The 22716-nt window shown below is 46.1% G+C and overlaps 2 protein-coding genes across 4 annotated transcripts in view; both read right to left on the bottom strand.

Annotated features, from left to right (window-relative positions):
- LOC129695391 (hepatocyte growth factor activator) overlaps positions 1–503 on the bottom strand; it is a 41634-nt gene extending 41131 nt beyond the window's left edge. The window contains exon 1 of the mRNA XM_055632298.1: positions 324–503. Within this exon, the coding sequence (XP_055488273.1) occupies positions 324–437 (114 nt within the window). The 5' untranslated portion in view covers positions 438–503. The remainder of the gene's footprint in view (positions 1–323) is intronic.
- Positions 504–7645: 7142 nt separating this feature from the next.
- rgs12b (regulator of G protein signaling 12b) overlaps positions 7646–22716 on the bottom strand; it is a 138584-nt gene continuing 123513 nt past the window's right edge. For 2 of the 3 annotated variants that reach the window (XM_055632296.1, XM_055632297.1), the window contains one exon: positions 7646–12445. In XM_055632296.1, coding sequence (XP_055488271.1) covers positions 12099–12445 — 347 coding nt within the window. In that variant the 3' untranslated portion in view covers positions 7646–12098. The remainder of the gene's footprint in view (positions 12446–22716) is intronic. The other variant, XR_008723152.1, reaches the window with a different exon arrangement.

Below are 22716 nucleotides of genomic sequence, written 5' to 3'. Positions count from 1 at the left end.
GGGACCCTGGCCAGGAGGGGAAGGAGGGGGGGTGAGTATAAGGGACCCTGGGTCGGAGGCGTGGATGGGGGTGGAGGGGGGGGGGGGGGGAGGAGGGGGAAAACAAGGGGCTCTTGCGCAAAGGTGGGTGGGGGGGGGTGGGGGAGGTCTTGGACCCCGCCCCAGTAATGTGGGGGAGGGGGCATTGTCCGGGACCCCAGCCCAGAAGTGGGTGGGGTTGGGTTGGGTGTGACAGGCACTATTTAAACACTGCTCGCTCACGAGTCTCTCGTTGTGGAGGGATGACACTTTGCCAGCTTACTAAAGAGTTAAGATCAGCTTACCGTCCCTTGCGTTCCAGCCACAAGACAACAGCAGAGCAGAACCACCGGGTAAAGTACCAGCATAGTGCCCCGCGGTGGTACAGCCTGACACTCCTGTGCCGGCCACACTAACATCCACACACTCAGTGGGATCACTTTCTGCCCCCTCACCAATGTTACTTTGACCCCATAATGAGTGGAGCTAGCAGAGTGCGTGTCCTGCAATCAATACTGCCATTGATCATTAACGCAACGTCAAGAGAAGTGGCCAGACCTATTGAGACCGATCGATGTCAGATCTCTCCCATCCGACTTTGCAGTGAAATAACTTCTGATTTGCACTAAAGGAACCCTTGTAGTTTAGCCAGTGACACATTAGCAGAAACACAGGGTGGCACAGTGGCGCAGCAGTAGAGTTGCTGCCTCACAGCACCAGGGACCTGTTGTTTGATCCTGTCTGCACGGAGTTTGTACATTCTCCCCGTGACTGCGTGGGTTTTCTCTGGGTGCTCCGGTTTCCTCCCACACTCCAAAGATGCGCAGGTTTGTAGGTTGATACGCCCTCTGTAACTTGTCCCCAGTGCTTAGAATAGAGCTAGTGCACGGGTTGATTGCTGGTCGCTGTGGACTAAGTGGGCTGAAGGGCCTGTCTCCACGCTGCATCTCTAAACTAAAAACTAAACCTGCAGTAATGCAGTGGAGATTGACAGAAAACCAGGAAGGCCGTGATTAAAGTAGTGAAGATGCAGAATAGGTTCATAAGGATGTTGCCAGGGCTTGAGTTATAATGACAGGTTTATAGGAGGCTGAGCCTGGTACGGGTTTATAAAATCATCAAGTGTATGGATGGGGTTTACCAGGGATGGGGAATTTAAAACTAGAGGCCGGACACAAAATGCTAGAGTGAGTCGGCGGGACAGGCAGCATCTCTGGAGAAAGAATGGGTGATGTTTTGTGTCGAGACCAGGAGATCACATCCTCAGCCAGGTACTTTGGGGTCTCTAGATGGTGTTTTGATGGATAGCAAGAGGATGGGGCTAGTTGGGGGGGATAGAGAGGGTGTTTCAATATCTGTCATTCAAATAAAGATTGGCATCATTTCGCAGTGACCTCCAGTCTCTGATCACCCGTGGATCAGTGACAATCTCTTATCTGCTGATGATTCTCCAACAGGAGCTGGCAAAAGTTTGCTGCTTCACCGTACAGTAAACCCTGGCTTTTACACACCTCTTTATAATGGGATTTTGGTTACAGTGGACCTACAGAACACAACCGGCTGGCCGGGCTGGTGATGCCACCCCCGGCTGCTGCTAAACCAGACCCAGTGCCCCAACCACCACCGCATGCATTACCGTAATGACTGAGGCCTTGGAACTGTAGCTCAGCACAGGTAAACATAGAAACTTTAGAAATTAGGTGCAGGAGTAGGCCTTCGGCCCTTCGAGACTTGCACCGCCATTCAATAGATCATGGCTGATCAGCAACTCTGAAACGTACCTGCCTTCTCTCCATACCCCCTGATCCCCTTAGCCACAAGGCCGCATCTAACTCCTTCTTAAATATAGCCAGGCTTTAGACTTTAGACTTTAGCACTGTAGACTTAAGACTTTAGAGATGCAGCACAAACAAGGCCTTCGGCTCACCAAGTCCGCTACAACCAGCAATCGCACTGTACACTAACACTATCCTACATACTAGGGACAATTTTACAAACTACTTAGCCAATTAACCTACAAACCTGCACGTCTTTGGAGTGTGGGAGGAAACTGGAGCACCCGGAGAAAACTCATGCCGTCGCAGGGAAAACGCACACGCTCTGTACAGACAGCACCTGTAGTCAGGATCGAATCCAGGTCTCTGGCGCTGTGAGGCAGCAACTCTACCGCTGCGTCACTGCCTTTGGTTTAAATGTAAAAAGTCACCTCCGTCAGTGCAGTTCTTGCTCAGCCTAAATTTTATTGTTGGGTCTTTATACATGAAATGCCATATATTACACTCGGTTATAGTGGACAATCAGCAATAACGGATACCATATCCTACTTGGCCTCCACAGCTGCCTGTGGCAATGAAGAACATTCACGATGTTGCTGGCGGTGGATGGAGGAGAGGATCTGTGCCGGTGAGCGGGCTGGGGACTTACCTCCCACACCATGGAAGATGCTCTGGATGTTCTGAGGTCGACCGCGGAAGGTGCCCCTGGGCAGGGAACCTGTGCGATGGCCGTGGGTGGTGAGGGAACGGCACGGCACGTTCGTGGGTCGATGTGTCCGGGTCGAGGGGTCGGTGGGCTGCTGGAGGCCCCACAGCATCCTGGGACTTGATTGGTTAGGCCCCCGCTCCAAGAGGCCGATCGTGTGGATCGGATGCGACCTGCAGCGGCACCGAGCAGTGAAGGACAATGACATCAACGTCTGGCCAGGCTGATGACCCCTGTAACAACAACCAAGTGTCGTCGCCAGGACAACAGGCCTTTATGGCCAAGTTAAGACTCTACATTGTAAAAACTTGAAGGATGAAAGATGGCACCAGAAACACAGCGACTTTTGTGCATTTGCGCGGTGTAACCTGCTATTTCTTTCGAGATACGGAATGAAAGAAGGCCCTACGGCCCACATTGTCCATGCCGACCATCGATCAACCATTCACACTAGTTCTATGTTATCCCACTTTTGCATCCACTCCATACACACTCGGGGCAATATCCAGAAGCCAATTAACCTACAAATCTGCACATGTATGGAACACGAGGAGAAACCGGAGCACCTGAAGGAAAACCACAGGGATAACGTATAGACTCGGCACAGACAACACATGTAGTCAGGATCGTACCCGGGTCTCTGGTATTGTGTGGTAGCAGTTCTATCGTTCTGTACATTTACACTCTTGTATTTAAGTGTGATTGTGCTTAGAGTCTTAAGAGATGCACTGTGGAAATAGGCCTTTTGGCCCAACTTGCCGACACCGAACAACATGTCCCATCTACACTAGTTCCAGCTGCCTGCATTTGGCCCATATCCCTCTAAACCGTCCTATCCATGTATCTGTCTAAATGTTTCTAAAACATTGCAATAATACCTGCCTCAACTACCTGCTCCGTCCGGTAGCTCGTTCCATACACCTCCCATCTTTTGTGTGAACATGTTGCCCCTCGGGTTCCTATTTCCCCCTCACAAACCTATGTCCTCGGGTCACCAAGATCACCCCTCATCCTCCTGCGCTCCAAAGAATAAAGTCCTAGCCTGCTCTCCCACTCCATATATCTCAGGCCCTTGAGTCCTGACAACACCCTTGTAAATCTCTGCATCCTTTCCAGCTTGACAACATATTTCGTCTAACATGGTGACCAAAACCTAACACACTACTCATTTTACAAGTTTTATGTACTTTTATATGAGTTTATATGCTTCTATCAGTTCTCCATACAACCTCCACTGTTCCAGAGAAAACAATCCATGTCTGTCCGACCTCTCCCTTCAGCTAATGCCCCGTAATCCAGACATCATCCTGGTACGCCACCTCTGCACCTTTTCCAAAGCCTCCACATTCTATATTTTAGTAAGATTTTCTAAACTGTATACAAAAGAGGAATTTCACTACCTAGGTGCATGTGACAATAAATATCATTGAACCATTGGTCAATGAGGGTGAAACATTTGATAACATTTATCAAAAGAAGGCAAAGTGCTGGAGTAACTCAGCGGGTCAGGGAGCATGTCTGGAGAACATGGATAGGTGAAGTTTCGGGTTGGGTCTCTTGTTTAGACTGCTAAAGGGCCTGTCCCACTTACGTGTCCTTGGCACGCAAATTACACAACCTCGTGGTCACGTTGGCACTGGCATCATATGGCCGCGCGGGGTCGGTCCCACTGAGCAGCATGGAGGGGTATGTAGTTGTGCGCGACATCGCGCGGGGCTCCGAAATTTTTGTAGTGAACGAAATCTTCGTGCGCCAACGGCCTGTCGCGTAACTGACGGCCAAAGTGGGACACGCCCAAGACCCTGGCGCGACGCAACATCTTACCTCCAACAGCAGCAGAAGCAGGCAAACGATCGTCGAACTCAGCCTGGGGCTCACGGCCGTTGCGGTCCGGATCCGACCCCCCCTCCTACTTCCAGAGCAGGGCCAAGAAAATTGAAGATAGACACAAATTGCCGGAGTAATTCAGCAGGACCGGCAGCATCTCTGGAGAAAAGGAATGGATGACGTTTTGAGTCAAGACCCTTCTTTCAGACAGTCTCGACATGAAACATCACCCATTGCTTCTCTCCAGAGATGCTGCCGGTCCCGCTTAGTTACTACGAAATTTTGCATCCATCTTCAAATGACGAATGAAGTCTTGCGCGACCTTCGTGGGACCGTCGCGGCTCAACGCGACCATAGCGTAATTAGCGTGCCAAGGACATATAAGTGGGACAGGCTCTTAAGGGTCCCGACCCAAAACATCACCTATCCATGCTCTCCATAGATGCTGCCTGACCCGCTGAATTACTCCAGCACTTTGTGTCCTTTTGCGTAAAGCTGCACCTACAGTTCTTTCTTTCTACCTGTTGACAACAGTCACCAGCTTGATACACAGCACCAGAGCCAACTCAACACAAATTTCCACAAGGTTTTTTCGAGGCACATTATCCGGTGATTTTAGACTTTAGAGATACAGTTTGAAAACAGGCCCTTCAGCCCACCGAGTCCGCATCAACCAGTAATCACCCCGTACACTAACACTATCCCACACACTAGGGAAAGTTTAAAATTGACAGAAGCCAAATAACTTACCAACCTGTACGTCTTTGGGATGTAGGAGGAAACCGAGCACCCGGAGAAAACCCAAACTCGAAAGCTCACTGAAGATGGCAGCACAAGTGGACAGGGTGGCAATGAAGGCGCACGGCCTGCTTGCCTTAACTGCTAGGCATTGAATACAGTGAATAAAGATTGTTGTGATCTATAACACCTGCATGTCTTAACAAAGAAAGGAAGTGCGAGTTGGTACGGGGAACAGGAGGAAAGAAGAAAGCGAAGTGAAGAACTGCGATTTGGTGGAGAGCAAGTGAGGAGAAGGGAGTGTGGGAAGAACTGAGCTGTTCCTCCATTTTGTCTCAAAAATGGGCAGCACTTCATTCTGTGCTACGCCACACATGACTGACTCAAGTGGCGCACAAAATCAACAACTTGAACACTTGGACGCCTTGTTTTTGTGGGGAAAATTACTGAATGCTGGATCACAATCGTTAAAGGGCCTGTCCTGCTTTCACGACCTAATTCACAACCTTTTTTACTGGTGGACATTTTTCATAATGTTGTAAAAACGCCCCGACCTACTTGATGCCACGAGGACCTACGACTAGCATCACGACCTCCTACGACCTTGTGACGACCATGCTGCGAGTATGAGTCAAGGGCAAACTCGGCAGAGGTCGTGAATTAGGTCGTGAAAGTGGGACAGGCCCATAACCCTGTAGTTTAGTTTAGCTTAGAGATGCAGCGCCGTAATAGGCCATTCTTATAGACATATAATCTTTCCACCGACTGGTTAGTATGCAACAAAAAAGCTTTGCACTGTACCTTGGTACACGTGATCATAAACTAAACTAAACTTGCCTATGCTGACCAAGATGCCCCATCTACACTAGTCCCAACTTCCTACACTTGGCCCATATAACTCTAAACCTTTCCCGTCCATGTACCCGTCCAAGTGTATTTTAAATGTTGTTATTTGTTATAAAAATGCAGCATGTTTTAAATCTGTAGAGCAGTCACTTGATTGGCAGCTCCCCTTGTCTAACGAGTTATAACTTGCTTAATGTGAATAAATTAGTAGTTAATTGTCACTCGTGCTCATGTAAATCTATTCCGACAGGAGGCAGAGGCTAATTCAACACCAGCTCCGTCGGTCAGTGGCAGCAGACTGGAGGGGAAACCTCCCACAGTTTGTTCTAAGCCCAGCGGAAATCTGCAGCCTGTGTTAGTGGCTGAGCCAGTGTTTTAGGATGCCGACAGGAACACAGATAGCAGGGCCCAGACAGATAGGAAGAAGCAAGCCGCTGCACGCATCCTGCTGACAGCTTCTCTGACGAGATACACGGATCCCGCCCAAAAACCGGATCAGAAGCAAGCAATTCAACGCCACTGGGTGGCACAGTTGCTGCCTTACGGCGCCAGGGACCCGAGTTCGATCCTGACTACGGGTGCTGTCTGTACGCAGTTTGTACATTCTCCATGTGACCTGCGTGGGTTTTGGCCGGGTGCTCCAATTTCCTTCCACATTGCAAAAACGTGCAGGTTTGTAGGTTAATTGGGCTTCGGTATAAATTGTCCCTAGTGTGTAGGAGTGTCGGTGTGCGGGGATCATTGGTCGGCGTGGTCCCGGTGGGCCACAGGGGTCTGTTTCTGTGCTGCATCTCTAAACTAAACTAAGCACTCAGCTCAGGAGAGTTGCCTACCTCTGGCTGCTGCTCTGTTGCAATTGCTTCGGGCAGTAGTTCAGGAGGAGGCCATTTGTCCCATCATATCGATGCATGCTCTTTAGTTTACTTTACTTTAGAGATACAGCGCATAAACAGGCCCTTCAGCCCACTGAGTCCACGCTGACCATCGATCGCCCCAAACACTGACGCTATCCTACACGAGGGACATTTTTTACCAAAGCCAATTAACCTACAAATCTGTACTCCTTTGGAGTGTGGGAGGAAATCAGAGCTCCTGGAGAAAACCCATGCAGTCACAGAGAGAACGGGCGATGATGAGCTGATTTTTGGAACTGTCGCAGTGATGGTAAGTCCCATGGTGCCATTGTGTTGGGAGCTCTTGGAGTTCATAGGCCTGTTGGGCCGAAGGGCCTGTTTCTGCACTGTGTAACTTTATGGATCTTATGTTTAGAAACAGAAACCTTATCTTGGACAGAAGCTGCCTATTTAGTCACTTAAATCTGTTCACCAATTTGATTATGGGTGTCTTAAACCATTCAACTGGCTTTTCTCTGTCCCATTTACCCCTCTCGTAGATTCATACAGTATGGAAACAGGCCCTTTGGCTCAACTTGGCCACGCCGACCAACATGCCCCATTTACACTAGTCCCGTCTTGCCTGCGTTTGGTCCACATCCCTTTAATCCTTTCCTATCCATGTACCTGTCTAAATGTTTCTTAACCGTTGCGATAGTCCCAGCCTCAACCAGCTCATCCTGCAGCTCATTCCAAACGCCCACTACCCTTTGCATAAAAAAGTTACCCTTCAGTTTCCTCTGCTGTGTTTTAATTTCTCCAAACCCTTTCTCTCCTTCCTCCCCATAAACATTTCCACAAGTTCATCAAGTGAAGATCACATATGGACAAAAACATATTTTACACAACTATATTTTGTATTGAATTGCAAAGGGCTCCTTGAGTAGTAAGAAGCTAATAATCAATTTAAAAAGTACAGAGGAAATATTTTCTTTACAACTCTTCAATTGGACTAAATTTCTGAATGTAAACCGTATTTGTCAGATAACTGTATAACAATGAATGCATCGTACAAACACAATTAAAGGAGAAGTATATCTATTGAATTGGACCTAAATGTCAGGATACCTGTAAATGGTCCAAGTCTTTGACAAGTTTAGTTTGGTTTAGAGATACAGCATGGAAAAAGGCCTTCCAAGTCCACGCCAACCATCAATTACCTGCTCACAGTAATTCTCTGTCATCCTACTTTCCCATCCACTCCCTACATACTGGAGGCAATTTTACCGAAGCCAATTAACTTACAAGGTTAACCTACAAGGAAACTGGAGCGCCCGGGGGAAACCCATGCAGTCACAGGGAAAACATGCAAACTCCACACCGACAGCACCTGAAGTCGGGATCAAATCCAGGTCTTCGGCGTTGAGAGGCAGCAGCTCTACCAGTTGCGTCACTGTGTGCCCTATTTTGACTTAATTCAGGAAGCTGCAATAAGACACCTGCCAGGGGTGGTGGTGGAGGCAGATACGATAGTGGTGTTTAATACGATACGATAGTGGTCGTTTGAATATGCAGGTGGATTTGCACGGAATGGAGGGATATGGATCACGTGCAGGAAGAGGAGATTAGTTTAACTTAGCATCATGTACAGCACAGACATTGCAGTCCACGTGGCTTGTTTCCGTGCTGAGCCCGTTCCTGTTCTGTACCTTAATTAATTCACAGGACTGATAAGCTGCAGCAAACTCCATGTTTGGCAAATGTGGCAATTAAAATCTTGGCTAAATTATGACAGATTTTAACATTCACTTTGTTTGTACGCACTGTGTGGGTGTTAGTGCAAGCAGCATCTCTGGAGAAAAGGCATATGTGACGTTGCAGGCCGAGACCCTTCATCAGACTGAGAGTCAGGGAGGGGGACGTTGGTCTAAGTCTAGAATCAAATACGGGTCAGGCAGGGCAGGAACAGCAGATGTTGTTCCCATCAGGACAGGATAGGTGAAAGGTTTGAGAACGAAGGGGACCACACATCCTCAAGAGAAAGAACTTTGCAGGAAATAAGTTCTGAAGGGCAGCCGTTGTAGGCAACCATGTTGGGCGATTGGGAGGTCACACAAACAGTATACAGATGCATTGCAAGATGAATGAATTTTCAGCGATGAGCTTAAAAGGCTCCCGCCAGGTATCCCCACATGGGATTCCACTGGACACCCTGGAGTATTCCATGTACAAAGACATGCAGCTCAGCAGCTTAATTGCCCTCTCTAGGAACAAAGAACTGCTGGTTTACACCAAAGATAGACACAAACTGCTGGATTAACTCAGCAGGTCAGGGAACATCTCTGGAGAAAAAGCATGGGTGACGTTTCGGGTCAAGACGCTTCTTCAGAGATGCTGCCTAACCTGCTGAGTTACTCCAGCACTTTGTGTCTATCTTTAGTTTAGTTTAGTTTAGAGATACAGCGCAGAAATTGGCCCTTCAGTCCATCGAGTCCGTGCCGACCAGCAACACATTAACACTATCCTACACACAGTGGGGATAATTTTACATTGATACCAAGCCAATTAACCTACAATCCTGTAAGTCTTTGGAGTGTGGGAGAAAAGCAAAGATCTTGGAGAGCACAGAGAGATCGTACAAACTCCGTACAGACAAGCACCCGTAGTGAGGATCAAACTCAGGTCTCTGGCGCTGCAGGGCAGCAACTCTACCACTGCGCCACTGTGCCTCCCGAGTTGTCCTTTTCTAAATGGCCCTGAGTGTGCAGGTGAATGATACATCTTTGCCCCACTGATGTGAATTGGGGATAATAAAAATAAATGAGATTGGTGTGAATGGGTAGCTGATGGTTTGCACCGAGTTGATCGGCTAACAGGCCTGTTTCATTACTGTAGGTGTCTAGGAAGTGTAATGATTTCTGCAATTTCAAAAGAAACCTGAATTAACTGATTAAATGTAGGGTTTCTGCAGTCCTGCGACCAGAAATAAAGAGTTTTAGTGCAGTTTAGAGATACAGCCGGGAAACAGGCCTTTGGCCCACCGAGTCTACGACGACCATCAATCGCCCATTCACGAGTTCTGTTATCCCAGTTTCGCATCCGCTCCCTACACTCAAGGGGCAATTTTACAGAGGCCAACTAGCCTAGAAAGCCTGAACGTCTTTGGGATGAGAGGGGAAACCAGAGCACCCGCAGGAAGGTTACGTGGTCAGAGGTCAGGATCACACCCGGGTCTCTGGTGCAGTGAGGTGGCAGCTCTACCAGCTGTGCCACCCTGTTGTTCATGGAGGATTTACTCAAGTACATAAAATAACTTGGTTTGGAATACAGCACCAGAGAAATAGGTTCTGTTGTGCAAGTGTGATGGTTCTTTGAAAGAGTTAATCCCAAATTCCCCAAGCTCATTTCACATTCTACAAACATTTCCCCTTCCAAGTATTTATCCAATTTCCTTCTTAAGTTATTATTCAATTTGTTCCCACTGTTCTTGAGAGCAGCACGTTCCAGAGCAGAACATATTGTTGGAAAAGAGAGATGTAAAAGAGATTTTACATAATCTCACCTTTGTGTTTTTTCCAATTGCACAGCCAATATAATTTCAGAACCACGTTTTGAAATAAAGCAGGATGACAGAAACTAACAGGAAACAAATTCAGAGCAATAGTGGCGAGATAGATGTTACAGTTATTCAAAACAGTTGGAAGCAATTACAAACCAGCTTGTCTGCTGAATAAATGGGTTTTGTGTCTTATTCTCATCCCTGCTTTGCCTCGTATTCAGCAGATGTGTTGGAGAACTTTGTGAGTCTTTACAATAAGGACTCTATTCCAGCAACTTAATTGATTTTTTTTTTGCACTTTTCATTCTTTAGACTTTAGGGATATAGTGCAGAAACAGGCTCAATGGTCAACCGAGTCAGCGCCGACTGGCGATTGCCCCGCACACTGGCACCATCCTACGCACTAGAGACAATTTACTATTTACAGAAGCTAATTAACCTACAAACCTGCACATCTTTGGAGTGTGGGAGAAAACCGGAGCACCCGGAGAAAAAACCCACGCAGTCAAAAGGAAGAATGTACAAACTCTGTATAGACAGCACCTGGGATCAGGATTGAACTCGGGTCTCTGGCACTGTAAAGGGCCTGTCCCACTTTCACGACCTAATTCACGACCTCTGCCGAGTTTGCCCTTGACTCATACTCGCAGCATGGTCGTCACAAGGTCGTTGGAGGTCATAGGAGGTCGTAGGTAGGTCGTAGCAGGCCGTGATGCTAGTCGTAGGTACTCGTGGCATCAAGTAGGTCGGGGCGTTTTTTCTAGCATGATGAAAAATGGCCACGACTAAAAAAGGTTGTGAATTAGGTCGTGAAAGTGGGACAGGCCCTTAAGGCAGCAACTGTACTGCAGCGTCACTGTGCCACCCAAAGTAATTAATCCTGGAATGACATCCAGAGCATAGAACAATACAGCACAGGAACAGGCCGACAATGTCCGTGCCGAACATGATACCAAATTAAACTGCTCTTGTCTGCCTGGACGCAATCCATACTCCTCCATCCCCTGCATATCCATGTCAGTGCCATGGGGAAGTCAAGTATTTATTCCCTGACCCAACTTGCGCATGAGATGATGGTGAGCTGTTGCCTTGGACTGCACGCCATCAATGTAACTTAAATGAATCACCACAACATTTTCAATGTAAAAAAAATTTAGTTAAGCCATCAGACCCAAGATTACGAAACCTTATAGGGAAGATTACCTCTTGCCAAAAGGGAACATATTTCTGTTTTTCCATTGCAGGACAATTCAATAGAAATTACTTCTCCTTTCAAAAGACAGACAAACAGACACATTATGTACAGCCTTAGTGAAGATCAGATATTATTCTCAGAAACATAACCAAATCCTGTTCTCGTTCTTCAGAAGTATTCAAACATGTTCAAAGAGAAAGAATCAATTGTAATCTAAATTTACATCTAACTTCTCACATTTATCTATAATATATTTACTCTAACAAAAATATTGGCTGCTTAGCGTAATTAAATTAAGAGAGAGAAAAGGTCAACGTTTTACTTGCCTATTCTATCCATGCCAATCGTACATTTTGGAATCAATATAATAATTCTTCCTTAAGTCTAACATCAACAGATTTTATTTTGCAAAGTTGTACATTTTTCATGAGCTCACTGTACGGTATTTGCTTAATATTTCTAAATTAGATATGGGGAAAAAAGGTGACTACGTTTTGTACAGTAATTATTGAGCTGTTTGGAATTCATTTTAAATTTTAATTCAAATATCATTTAAGGCAATGGATTGTGATTATTCTGAATGAAAACCTTGGTGGTGGATTCAGACAAACGTGGCCTTGTGTCTCGCCTCCAGAGTCTTACTCCTTTCACTCTTTACCGCGATCAGTGATGGTAGTTCTGACATCCGATAAACCCCTGTACGCATTCTTCCCTGGCAACCTTTCAGTTCAGAAATATATCCTTCGAAACTCAGGTTCCCGTCCGACCCCTTGGATAGCACTCCAGCCTCTCCTGACCTCACGCCATCGATGTCAATAATCTTGCTTACAGGAAGCCCCAGCTGGGAGTGGTTAGTGCTTGCGGTCATAGCAGTCGTCTGCGTGTTGGAACTCTGCTCAGGGCAAGGAGACTTCATCCGCGCTGTCTTTCCCATTTCCTTTGTCGAATCTGGAACGGGAGGTGAGAAAAACATTAATGTCAAGGTCAAGGCAAGGAAACGCGACTTAAGTGCTAATGTTGTGGCTCTTAGAGAGTTATAGCCACACAATGTGGAAACAGGCCGTTCGGCCCGACTTGCTCAGGCCGACCAACATGCCCCTAAAACACCACTCCCATCTAAAAGGCATTTGGCCCATATCATCTAAACCTACCCTATTCATGTACTTGTCCAAATGTTTTTCAAACGTTATACTATCTACCTCAACTGCCTCCTTCAGCAGCTTGTTCCATATACCTACCACCCTCTGTGTAAAAAAATTGTCCCTCAGGTTCCTATTAAATCTTTCCCACCTCACATTAAACCAGTCCTCTGGTTCTTGATTCCCCCACTCTGAGTAAAAGACTGTGCAATTACTCTACCGATTTCTCTCATGATCGTAAACACTATAAGATCACCCCTCATTCCTGCACTCCAAGGAATAAAGTCCTAGTCTGCTTAATCTCTCCCTATAGCTGAGGCTCTCGAGTCCTGGCAACATCCTCATAAATCTTCTCTGCGCCCTTTCCAGCTTAGTAACATCTTTCCCATAAGAGGGTGACCAAAGCTGACCACAATACTCTAAATGTGGCCTTGCCAATGTCTTGGACAAAAGCAATGCACTTTCTCAAGAAAGACATAAGCCTCGAACAGGAATGCAGCGTTTGATTGCCAAGATGCTCATTCAGTGGAAGCCTCGACACAGAGTAAAGCAGCAGAGAAACAGTCCCTTACAATCATTGTGTCCTTACCATCCATCTGTTACACAAGGATATGTCCCATTTCCTAGTACATGGTCCACAGCATTATATGCCTAGGCAATTCAAGTGTTTATCTAGATACTTTTCAAACGTTATAGAAATCACCAACTAGAGGGTGGTCCTGAACAACCATCTACTTTACTGGAGACCATCAGGCTACCTTTAATTGGACTTCACTGGACTTTATCTTGCACTAAATGTTATTCCTTTTTAGATTTAACTTTTTTTAAACTTTTAGAGATAAAACGTGGAAACAGGCCCTTCGGCCCACTGAGCCCGCGCCGACCAACGATCACTCATCCTGCATACTAGGGGCAATTTGCAGAAAATAGATGCTGCTGCAAACCCACATGCCTTTAGCTTTTTTGTGTAACCTACCTTTAATTGGACTTCACTGGACTTTATCTTGCACTAAATGTTATTCCTTTTTAGATTTAACTTTTTTTAAACTTTTAGAGATAAAACGTGGAAACAGGCCCTTCGGCCCACTGAGCCCGCGCCGACCAACGATCACTCATCCTGCATACTAGGGGCAATTTGCAGAAAACGATTAACCTGCAAACCCACATGCCTTTAGGATGTGGGAGGAAACCGGAGCACCCGGAGAAAACCCACGTGTTCACAGAGAGAACATGCAAACTCCACACAGACAGCACCCGGGTCTCTGGCGCTATAAGGTGGCAACTCTACCGCTGTGCCACCGTGCCGCTCTAATTGTGTGTCAACTCGAATTCCATGCAATATTCCAGCTGGCGCTGAGCCAATGCTTTATAAATTGGTGATATTCCTGGGAGTTTGGTTACTGGTGCAATCAACTGGCCAAGCCGGTGACTTCAGGGCATTTGTATCAGTTTTATTATCACCACGTGCACTGAGATACAGTGAAAAACCTTGGCATGGTTCTTAGCAAGTCCCCCAGGCATAGAATGCACTGATTACATTGGGGAGGGACGCATTGTTGCCAGTGATTTGTAGCCTGTTCGTGCAGATTCATACAAGCCTTGCCAGAAGCTACACGTATCTGTGTCATTGCCTCAGTGCTCCAGAATGTTCTCTTGGCTTCCTTAATATCTCTGTGAAAGGCGTAGATACATTTCCTGTACCACACGGGGCTGTTTGACTTGAACGCTGCACTTGCCCAGCCTTCACCTGGGAGTGGCCCTCGCTGTTCATCCATGGTTTCCGGTTGTGGTACACAATCCTCTACACACTTGGTGATGAAGTATATTCATCTAGGTAAGTCACAGAGTCATTGAATATGAACATGTCCATCGACTCAAAACTGTTATGAAGTATTTCATCTATTTCTTCAGACGAGCACTGCACGACTTTCTGTACTGGATCCTCCCACTTCAGTTTCTGTTTGTAGGCAAGGAGTAGAAGCACAGATCAGAATGGAGCAGTATGAGTTGTGTAGCAGTGGTAAAAGGTGTTTGGGCCTCTGGCTAGGCAGGAGATGTGCTGATATTATTTAGCAGGATCTTGAGATTGGCCTGATTGAAGTCCCCAGCTATTTTGAACAGGGCCTCGGGGTACAGTTCCACCACCGATTTTCCGGCACCCTTGGTTCCAGAGCCTTTCTGAATTATCCGTTTCACCAGACCAACAGTGGTCACAGCCTTCGAGAGGAGTCTGACGGTACTGGAATGGTTTGTCTAGGCAGCCGAGGGGCCAAGATGCTGTTGTTCCAGAGCCCCGGCTGCACGGGGCAAATTCGGCCCACCAATCGACCGTGGAAGTTCTGATGAGGTCAAGATCAGACGCCTCACCTGGCACAGTTCTCCACATTTTCCGGGGGGGGGTTCAGGGGGTGATTTCAAGTGTTCTCCAGACCAACAGTGGTCAGGATCGAGAGGAGTCTGACGGTACTGGAATGGTTTGTCTAGGCAGCCGAGGGGCCAAGATGCTGTTGTTCCAGAGCCCCGGCTGCACGGGGCAAATTCGGCCCACCAATCGACCGTGGAAGTTCTGATGAGGTCAAGATCAGACGCCTCACCTGGCACAGACTCCACATTTTCGGGGGGGACTTCAGGGGTGGGGATTTCAAGTGTGCTCTTGTAATTTTGTCTGGATAAGAGGTGCCAGACCACCATCTGCCAGAAAATCGACGGTGGACATATACTTTCTTTCCAAGGTTATTGGTGAGGGAGTGAAGCTCCAAAGACGTACAGGTTTGTAGGTAAATTGGCTTAGTAAATGTAAAAATTGTCCCTAGTGTGTGTAGGATAGTGTTAATATGCGGGGATCTCTGGTCGGCGCGGACCCAGTGGGCCAAAGGGTCTGTTTCCGCGCTGTATCTCTAAATTAAACTAAACCAGGTGTCTGGAACGCATTGCCGGGGGTGGCGATGGAGGCAGATACAACAGTGACATTTAAAAAGCTTTTTTAGATATGCAGGGATTGGAGGGATATGGATCACTTGCAAGCCAATGAGATCAGTTCAGCTCCGCATCATGTTCGGCACAAACATTGTGGGCTGAAGGGCCCGTTCCTGTGCTGACTGTTCTCTGTCACACCAGCACTCATCGAGCTCCCAGGTTCTTGTGAGAATAAACAGTGCTGCAGCAGGTCCCTGACCCAGAATATCTATTCCTCTACGGGTGCTGCCTGACCCGCCAAGTTCCTCCAGCACTTTGTTTAGTTTAGTTTAGAGATACTATGCAGAAACAGGACCTTCGGCCCAGCGAGTCCCGCTGATCAGTGATCCCCGCACATTATAGACAATAAACAATAGGTGCAGGTGTAGGCCATTCGGCCCTTCGAGCCAGCACCACCATTCACTATGATCATGGCTGATCATCCACAATCAGTAACCCGTTCCTGCCTTCTCCCCATATCCCCTGACTCGGCTATATTTAAGAGCTCTATCTAACTCTCTTGAAAGCATCCAGAGAATTGGCCTCCACTGCTTTCTGAGGCAGAGAATTGCACAGATTCACAACTCTCGTGTGAAAACGTTTTTCCTCATCTCTGTTCTAATTGGCTTACCCCATATTCTTAAACTGTGGCCTCTGGTTCTGGACTCCCCCAACATTGGGAACACGTTTCCTGCCTCTAGCGTGTCGAAACCCTTAACCTTATATGTTTCAATAGATCCCCTCTCATCCTAAATTCCAGAGTCCACAAGCCCAGCCGCTCTATTCTATCAGCATATGACTGTCCCTCCATCATGGGAATTAACCTTGTGAACCTACACTGCACTCCCTCAATAGCAAGAATGTCCTTCCTCAAATTTGGAGACCAGAACTGCACACAATACTCCAGGTGTGGTTGTCGATTGGCTGGGGCCCTGTACAACTACAACTTTTTGCTCCTTTACTCAACTCCCCTTGTTATGAAGACCAACATGCAATTAGCTTTCTTCACTGCCTGCTGTATCTGCATGCTTACGTACAAACAACACCCATGTTCAGGACTGCTCCGATGTCTTGCATCAGCACCACGATCGCTGTGGAAAGCAGCACAGTTCCCTTCAAAGGAGATACCGCTGCCTACCCCAGCCTGGATTAATCATTTAGCACCCAGCTTTGGAGGATCCAGTCTTTGTTCTCTAGGAACAATTTACATTTCATCCACCAATCAAACGTACCTTTGTTAAGCTGAAACAGAGAAAAAGAGGATAACGTACAAACACAGATGGTCTGAGGTACATCAATAAATCGCTGTGGAAGCACACAATCAAAGGAATAAAAGCCTGTATTAATCATTTGGAAATCAGAGTCAGAGATCTCTCCACTGTTAGCAGAGGAAGAGCAATATACAGAGTCTGAGGTACATCAATAAATCCTGAACACAAATAAATAAAATGTAGCTGTTGGAAATCAGAGTCAGAGAGCTCTCACAGCACAGAAACAGACCCTTCGGCCCACCTAGTCCATGTCGACTCTGATGCCCTTCTATTAGGCCTGGTATCTCACTACTCCTTTCCTTTCCTAGTACATGTCCAAATGTCTTTTAAGTGTTGAATTGAATCTCCTCTGGCAGCTCTTTCCATATAACAACCATCCTCAATGTGAAAACTTTGCCCCTAAGATCTCTATTAAATTTCTTCATTCTCACTTAAACCTTCGTCCTCTAGTTTTAGACTCCTCCACCCTTGTAAAAAGACTATGGATATCTACCCTATCTATGTCCTCCAGTTTTAGACCCCCCCCCCCCCCCCCCCCCGTCCACCCTTGGTGAGTTCATACCCCCACCCTTTCATTCCAGTCAATGTGTTGCTTCTGTTTTGGACACCCTCCCCCCCAATTCAGGATTATTCAGGAGAGGTGCAATGCAAAGTGACATATGGTGCAGACAAGAGGCAGTACATTGTATCATGCATCCCTCAATGATCTAAGTGCTGCAAACGATTATGTTCAGCGGCTGTATTTGCTCCACTCCGATTTAGATTGCCCACAAACGGAATCACATACACCAGCTCCCATTGAAAACTGAGGTCCAATGTGAGTGGATGGAAAAGTTAACCTCTCTTAGCATCTCCATAACCTTAGAATGCCAATCAGATTACATTATTCATAGTTGCTGGGACCAATTGATGTTCCAGACATCCACTTTGATGGGCATAATTATAGGTCTCAAATAGAGGCAGAGCATTGTACAGCCCAGGCCCTTCGGCCCACCTTGTACATGCTGATCAAGTCAAAGCCCTCAAACCCCTTCCTGTCCATATCTACCAACGGCTTTTGTACTTGCATTCGCAAGATATTGCAGCGAATTGTGGACGCAGCCCATACCATCACACAAATCAACCTCCCTTCCATTGACTCCATTTCATGTCCTCCATAATGTTTGGGACAAAGACCCATCATTTATTTATTTGCCTCTGTACTCCACAATTTGAGATTTGTAATAGAAAAATTCCATGTGGTTAAAGTGCACATTGTCAGATTTGAATAAAGGCCATTTTTATACATTTTGGTTTCACCATGTAGAAATTACAGCAGTGTTTATACATCATCCATTTACTAGGTATTGGTCAATAGGTGGCAGTAACTTTGCAACAAACAATTGGGATAAGTGAGTAATGCATTTCTTCACTGACTCTACTGAGTAGTGTCTGTGTTCATGCAACAGAGGAAATGAGAAGGTAGATAAAAATGCTGGAGAAACTCAGTAGGTGAGGCAGCATCTATGGAGAGAAGGAATTGGCGACGTTTTGGGTCGAGACCCTTCTTCAGACTGATGTCAGGGGGGGAACGAAAGGAAGTAAGCGGAGACAGTAGGACTTGTGAGCTGGGAAGGGGAGGGTAAGGAGGGAGAAAGCAAGGGCTATCTAAAATTAGAGGTCAATGTTCATACCGCTGGGGTGTAAACTGCCCAAGCGAAATATGAGGTGCTGTTCCTCCAATTTGCACTGGGCCTCACTCTGGCAATGGAGGAGGCCCAGGACAGAAAGGTCAGATTAAGAATGGGAGGGGGAGTTGAAGTGCTGAGCAACCGGGAGATCAGGTTGGTTAAGACGGACTGAGCGGAGGTGTTCAGCAAAGCGTTTGCCGAGCCTGCGCTTAGTCTCACCGATGTAGAGAATTTGACACCTGAAACAGCGGATGCAGTAGATGAGGTTGGAGGAGGTGCAGGTGAACCTCTGCCGCACCTGGAAAGACTGTTTGGGTCTTGGATGGAGTCGAGGGGGGAGGTGCAGCATTTCCTGCGGTTGCAGGGGAAAATACCCGGGGAGGGGGTGGTTTGGGTGGGAAGGGACGAATTGACCAGGGAATTATGGATGGAGCAGTCTCTGCGGAAAATAGAAAGGGGAGGAGATGGGAAGATGTGGCCAGAAGTGGGATCGCGTTGGTGGTGGCGAAAATGTCAGAGGATTATATGTTGTATGCCATGGCTGATGGGGTGGGAAGTGTGGACAAGGGGGACTCTGTCCTTGTTATGACTAGGGGGAGGGGGAGTAAGAGCAGAGCTGCGGGATAGAGAAGAGACCCTAGTGAGAGCCTCATCTATAATGGAAATGGGGAACCCCCATTCCTTAAAAAAGGAAGACATCTCCAATGCCCGAGTGTGGGAATGAGAGGTGCACATTTATATTATCAGGCATATCTTGAAGAATATTGACCGGAATTGTTTTGTGCGATGGGTCACTTGGGGTGGAATTTGATGATGAACGGTTATAAGGGAGTCTATTCCTCACCCAATGTGATGGCCTCCCTTCTCCTCACTGCTGGCAGATGAAACCTCAGGTCTTTATCTCACGAGTCCTCAGATTCCAGGACTCCTTCCTCTTCGAGAACACCTTGCTGCTTGCACATTGCTAGATCCCCAAGATGTGTACGTTTGTAGGTTAATTGGCTTCTGTAAATTGACCCTAGTGTGTAGGATAGTGCGAGTGTATGGGGATCACTAGTCGGCATGGACTCGGTGGGCCGAAGAGCATGTTTTCACGCTGTATTTTTCAAACTAAAGACATCTGGAGACTGATGTAGATGGCTGAGCTGTGTATTGAAAAGGGATCACAGCAGCCTCCACAGTGAATCCGCTACGTCCGTGGCTTTTGCTGTAAAGCAGTGCGGTGGAATGGCGCAGACGTAAGAAAACAGGAGAGGTAGGCTTCAATCCCCCCCTTTAGCGATCCTTTATTCCAGTCAATGTCCATTTCTGAAGGTCTGGCAGCTTGTTCACCTCAAGGTATTGAGTGAAGTCTTCTGAATGCCGTCAATGGCTGCCTCTGCTTGTGAGAAACCAGCAAGTCTTGTAAATAACACTGCCATGTACAGTGACCTCCTCCTTGCTGAAAGTAATGTAGATGAAGTGATTTCCCCTTGAGTTAAGCTCGTGCATGTCCAGATAGTTGCAGAGGCGGAGTCATTGGGTATTTCTAATGCAGAGATTAACAGATACATGATTGGTAAGGTTGTCAAGGGTTATGGGGAGAAGGCAGGAGAATGGAGTTGAGAGGGTCAGGTAGATTAGCCATAATTGAATCGTGGAGTGGACTCGATGGGCTGAATAGCCTAATTCTGCTCCAAAGACTGATGAACGTCCGTTCCAGCACTCAGCAGAAAATTGAGATTTTTCCTCAGGGTAGCGGAATCAAAAACCAGAGGACATAAGTTAATGATGAGGGGGGACGATTTACCAGATAGGAACCTGAGGGGCGACTTTTTCACTCCGAGGATGGTGAGTGTGTGGAACAAGCTGTCAGAAGGGGTAATTGAGGCAAGTGCAATAACAGCATTTAAAAGATACTTGGACAGATACATGGATAGGAAAGGTTTAGAGTGATATTGCCCAAACACGGGTCAAAACAATTCCTGAGTTTTTCCCCAAGAATGAGGTTGTGGGTCCCCATCCCTCAGTACCTGATCACTGCACTGAGCGACCCACTGTTGTGTCATCAGCGGTTATTGAGTCTGGCAGTACAGTCGTGTGTCAGCAGACTAAACAGAAGGGGGCTTAGGACACAGCCTTGGGGTGAGCCAGTGCTCACGGCTATGGACTGCCCACCCTGACTGTCTGCTGCCGTTGCGACAGAAAGTTCAGCTACATGTGCCAGCATCAACCCCCAACAGCTCCAACTTCTGCTGCTCCTTGAAGGAGTTTCACACCTTCATAGGTTTCTTCTGACTAAATCAGTGTTGTTGGACCTTGTCCCTGATCCTGTAGGCGAACTGCCGGCTATTTTTGATGTTTTTTCAAAAACTTTTAATGGGGTGTTAACTCGAAACATGATGGGGTGCGTCTTCATTGCCTTGAAATACGTGTACATAGCAAGACTGAGCCACACTTTCATACCAGCCTGTTTGGTGTGCATGCACAGAACTTCTCACTGTTTAACTTTTCAACCATTTATCAACCGTGTAATTTTCTTCAGAACAATTTGAAAATTTAGCACTGCAATATCGTACACGTCGAACCATGCCCCCCAAAATTGTGAACGATCTACAATGGATTCTATCATCCGAGTTCTCCAAAACCTTTATCGTTGTATTAAAGAACAAATACCACTCTGCTGCCCGAGGTTGATGGGAAATGAGGCGATAATAAAGTGATGGGTTGGGCGCTGTAGACATTTGACTTTATTTTCCTTTTAAAGTTTGTAACTTATAATAAGAAGTGTAACCTTTTTTCTTTATAACAAAGTTCAGTTTTTTTCAGATGTTTTAATAGTTTTGCCAGCAAGGTCACGGGTAAGAGCAGCAGTGTACTAAATAGCAAAGAACAATTTTTCAGTCTAAGCAACCTTCAGTTTGATGGTCACTTCCTTAAGAAACCACGGATATGATTTTATAGCTCAAAAACGCTTGCACTATAACTGATAGGCCCATATTACAAATAGATCATTTATTGATCACGTAATATAATTTTATGGAAATTATCCGAGAGTTAGGACCCTATACATCTTCCCTTGTAAAAAATGACTTATGAAGCATATTAATCTATAAATTACAAGTATTATGAAGCATATTAATTATAATTACAAATTTACAAACTTTATTGTATTCATTGTCATTTGACTCACAGAATCAAAGGAGTAAATGGAAACAAAATTAGTAATATTTAAATTATAATTGAGTTAAAATATCTAGATTTGGAAAATGAGATAGCAACATACAAGGCATTTGAAAGACATGAATGCATGGTGACAACATTTATCACAGATAAATTAATGATCAAATGAAAATGTGTAAATTCTTTAGAATGATTTATGACAGTAAACATCATCCATACAAGTGTAAAGAACAGGACAAAGAACAGGAGAGGATTTAAATCATTATTAACAACTTTTTCAAATCAATGAAATTTATTTGTGAAGGTTAAGCAGCAAAATTATTTAAAATAATCACAGAATTACTCCGTTGACCATCCATGAAGCTCAAAATCTCTGTTTACTCAAGGTCACATCCGAACGCAAATGATCAGCCAAAGTGTCAGGCAATATTTGCATTTCTAAAATATTAATAAACATTTTCATGAAAGTGAGTCTCTGACAGATTCATAAGCTACATAAGTTACACAGAAATCCAATTGTTGGGGTTTCGACAACTGCTAATGGTGGGCATGTGTGTTCAGTGAATTAACCATCTCTGTAATAACAGTCTTATCCCGTCATCTTCAACTCATTGTCAACAAGTCCCAGGATTCCTAATCTCTTCCCAACAAAACGATAAGAAATGCTGAGTAGGAAGGAACTGCAGATGCCGGTTTAAACTGAAGATAGACACAAAAAGCTGGAGTAATTCAGTGGGACAGGCAGCATCTCTGGAGAAAAGGAATGGGTGACATTTCGGGTCGAGACCCTTCTTCAGACTCTGAAGTCACCCATTCCTTTTCTCCAGAGATGTTGCCTGTCCCACTGAATTCCTCCAGCTTTTTGTGTCTACCTTCGATAAGAAATACTGAGCTGGCTGACAACAACCAACTCGGGCACGCTTAATTTAACTATATTTATTTGACCATTTATTACAACAAGCTCTTATCTTCAGCACATTAGTGAGTTCTTATCCCTATACCAGCCACACTGTACTGTAAGT

The sequence above is a fragment of the Leucoraja erinacea genome, chromosome 3, assembly GCF_028641065.1.
Source record: "Leucoraja erinacea ecotype New England chromosome 3, Leri_hhj_1, whole genome shotgun sequence".
Classification (NCBI taxonomy): Eukaryota; Metazoa; Chordata; class Chondrichthyes; order Rajiformes; family Rajidae; genus Leucoraja; species Leucoraja erinaceus.
The sequence above is the reverse complement of the archived record's forward strand: the minus strand, read 5'-3'. Positions and strand labels throughout refer to the sequence as shown.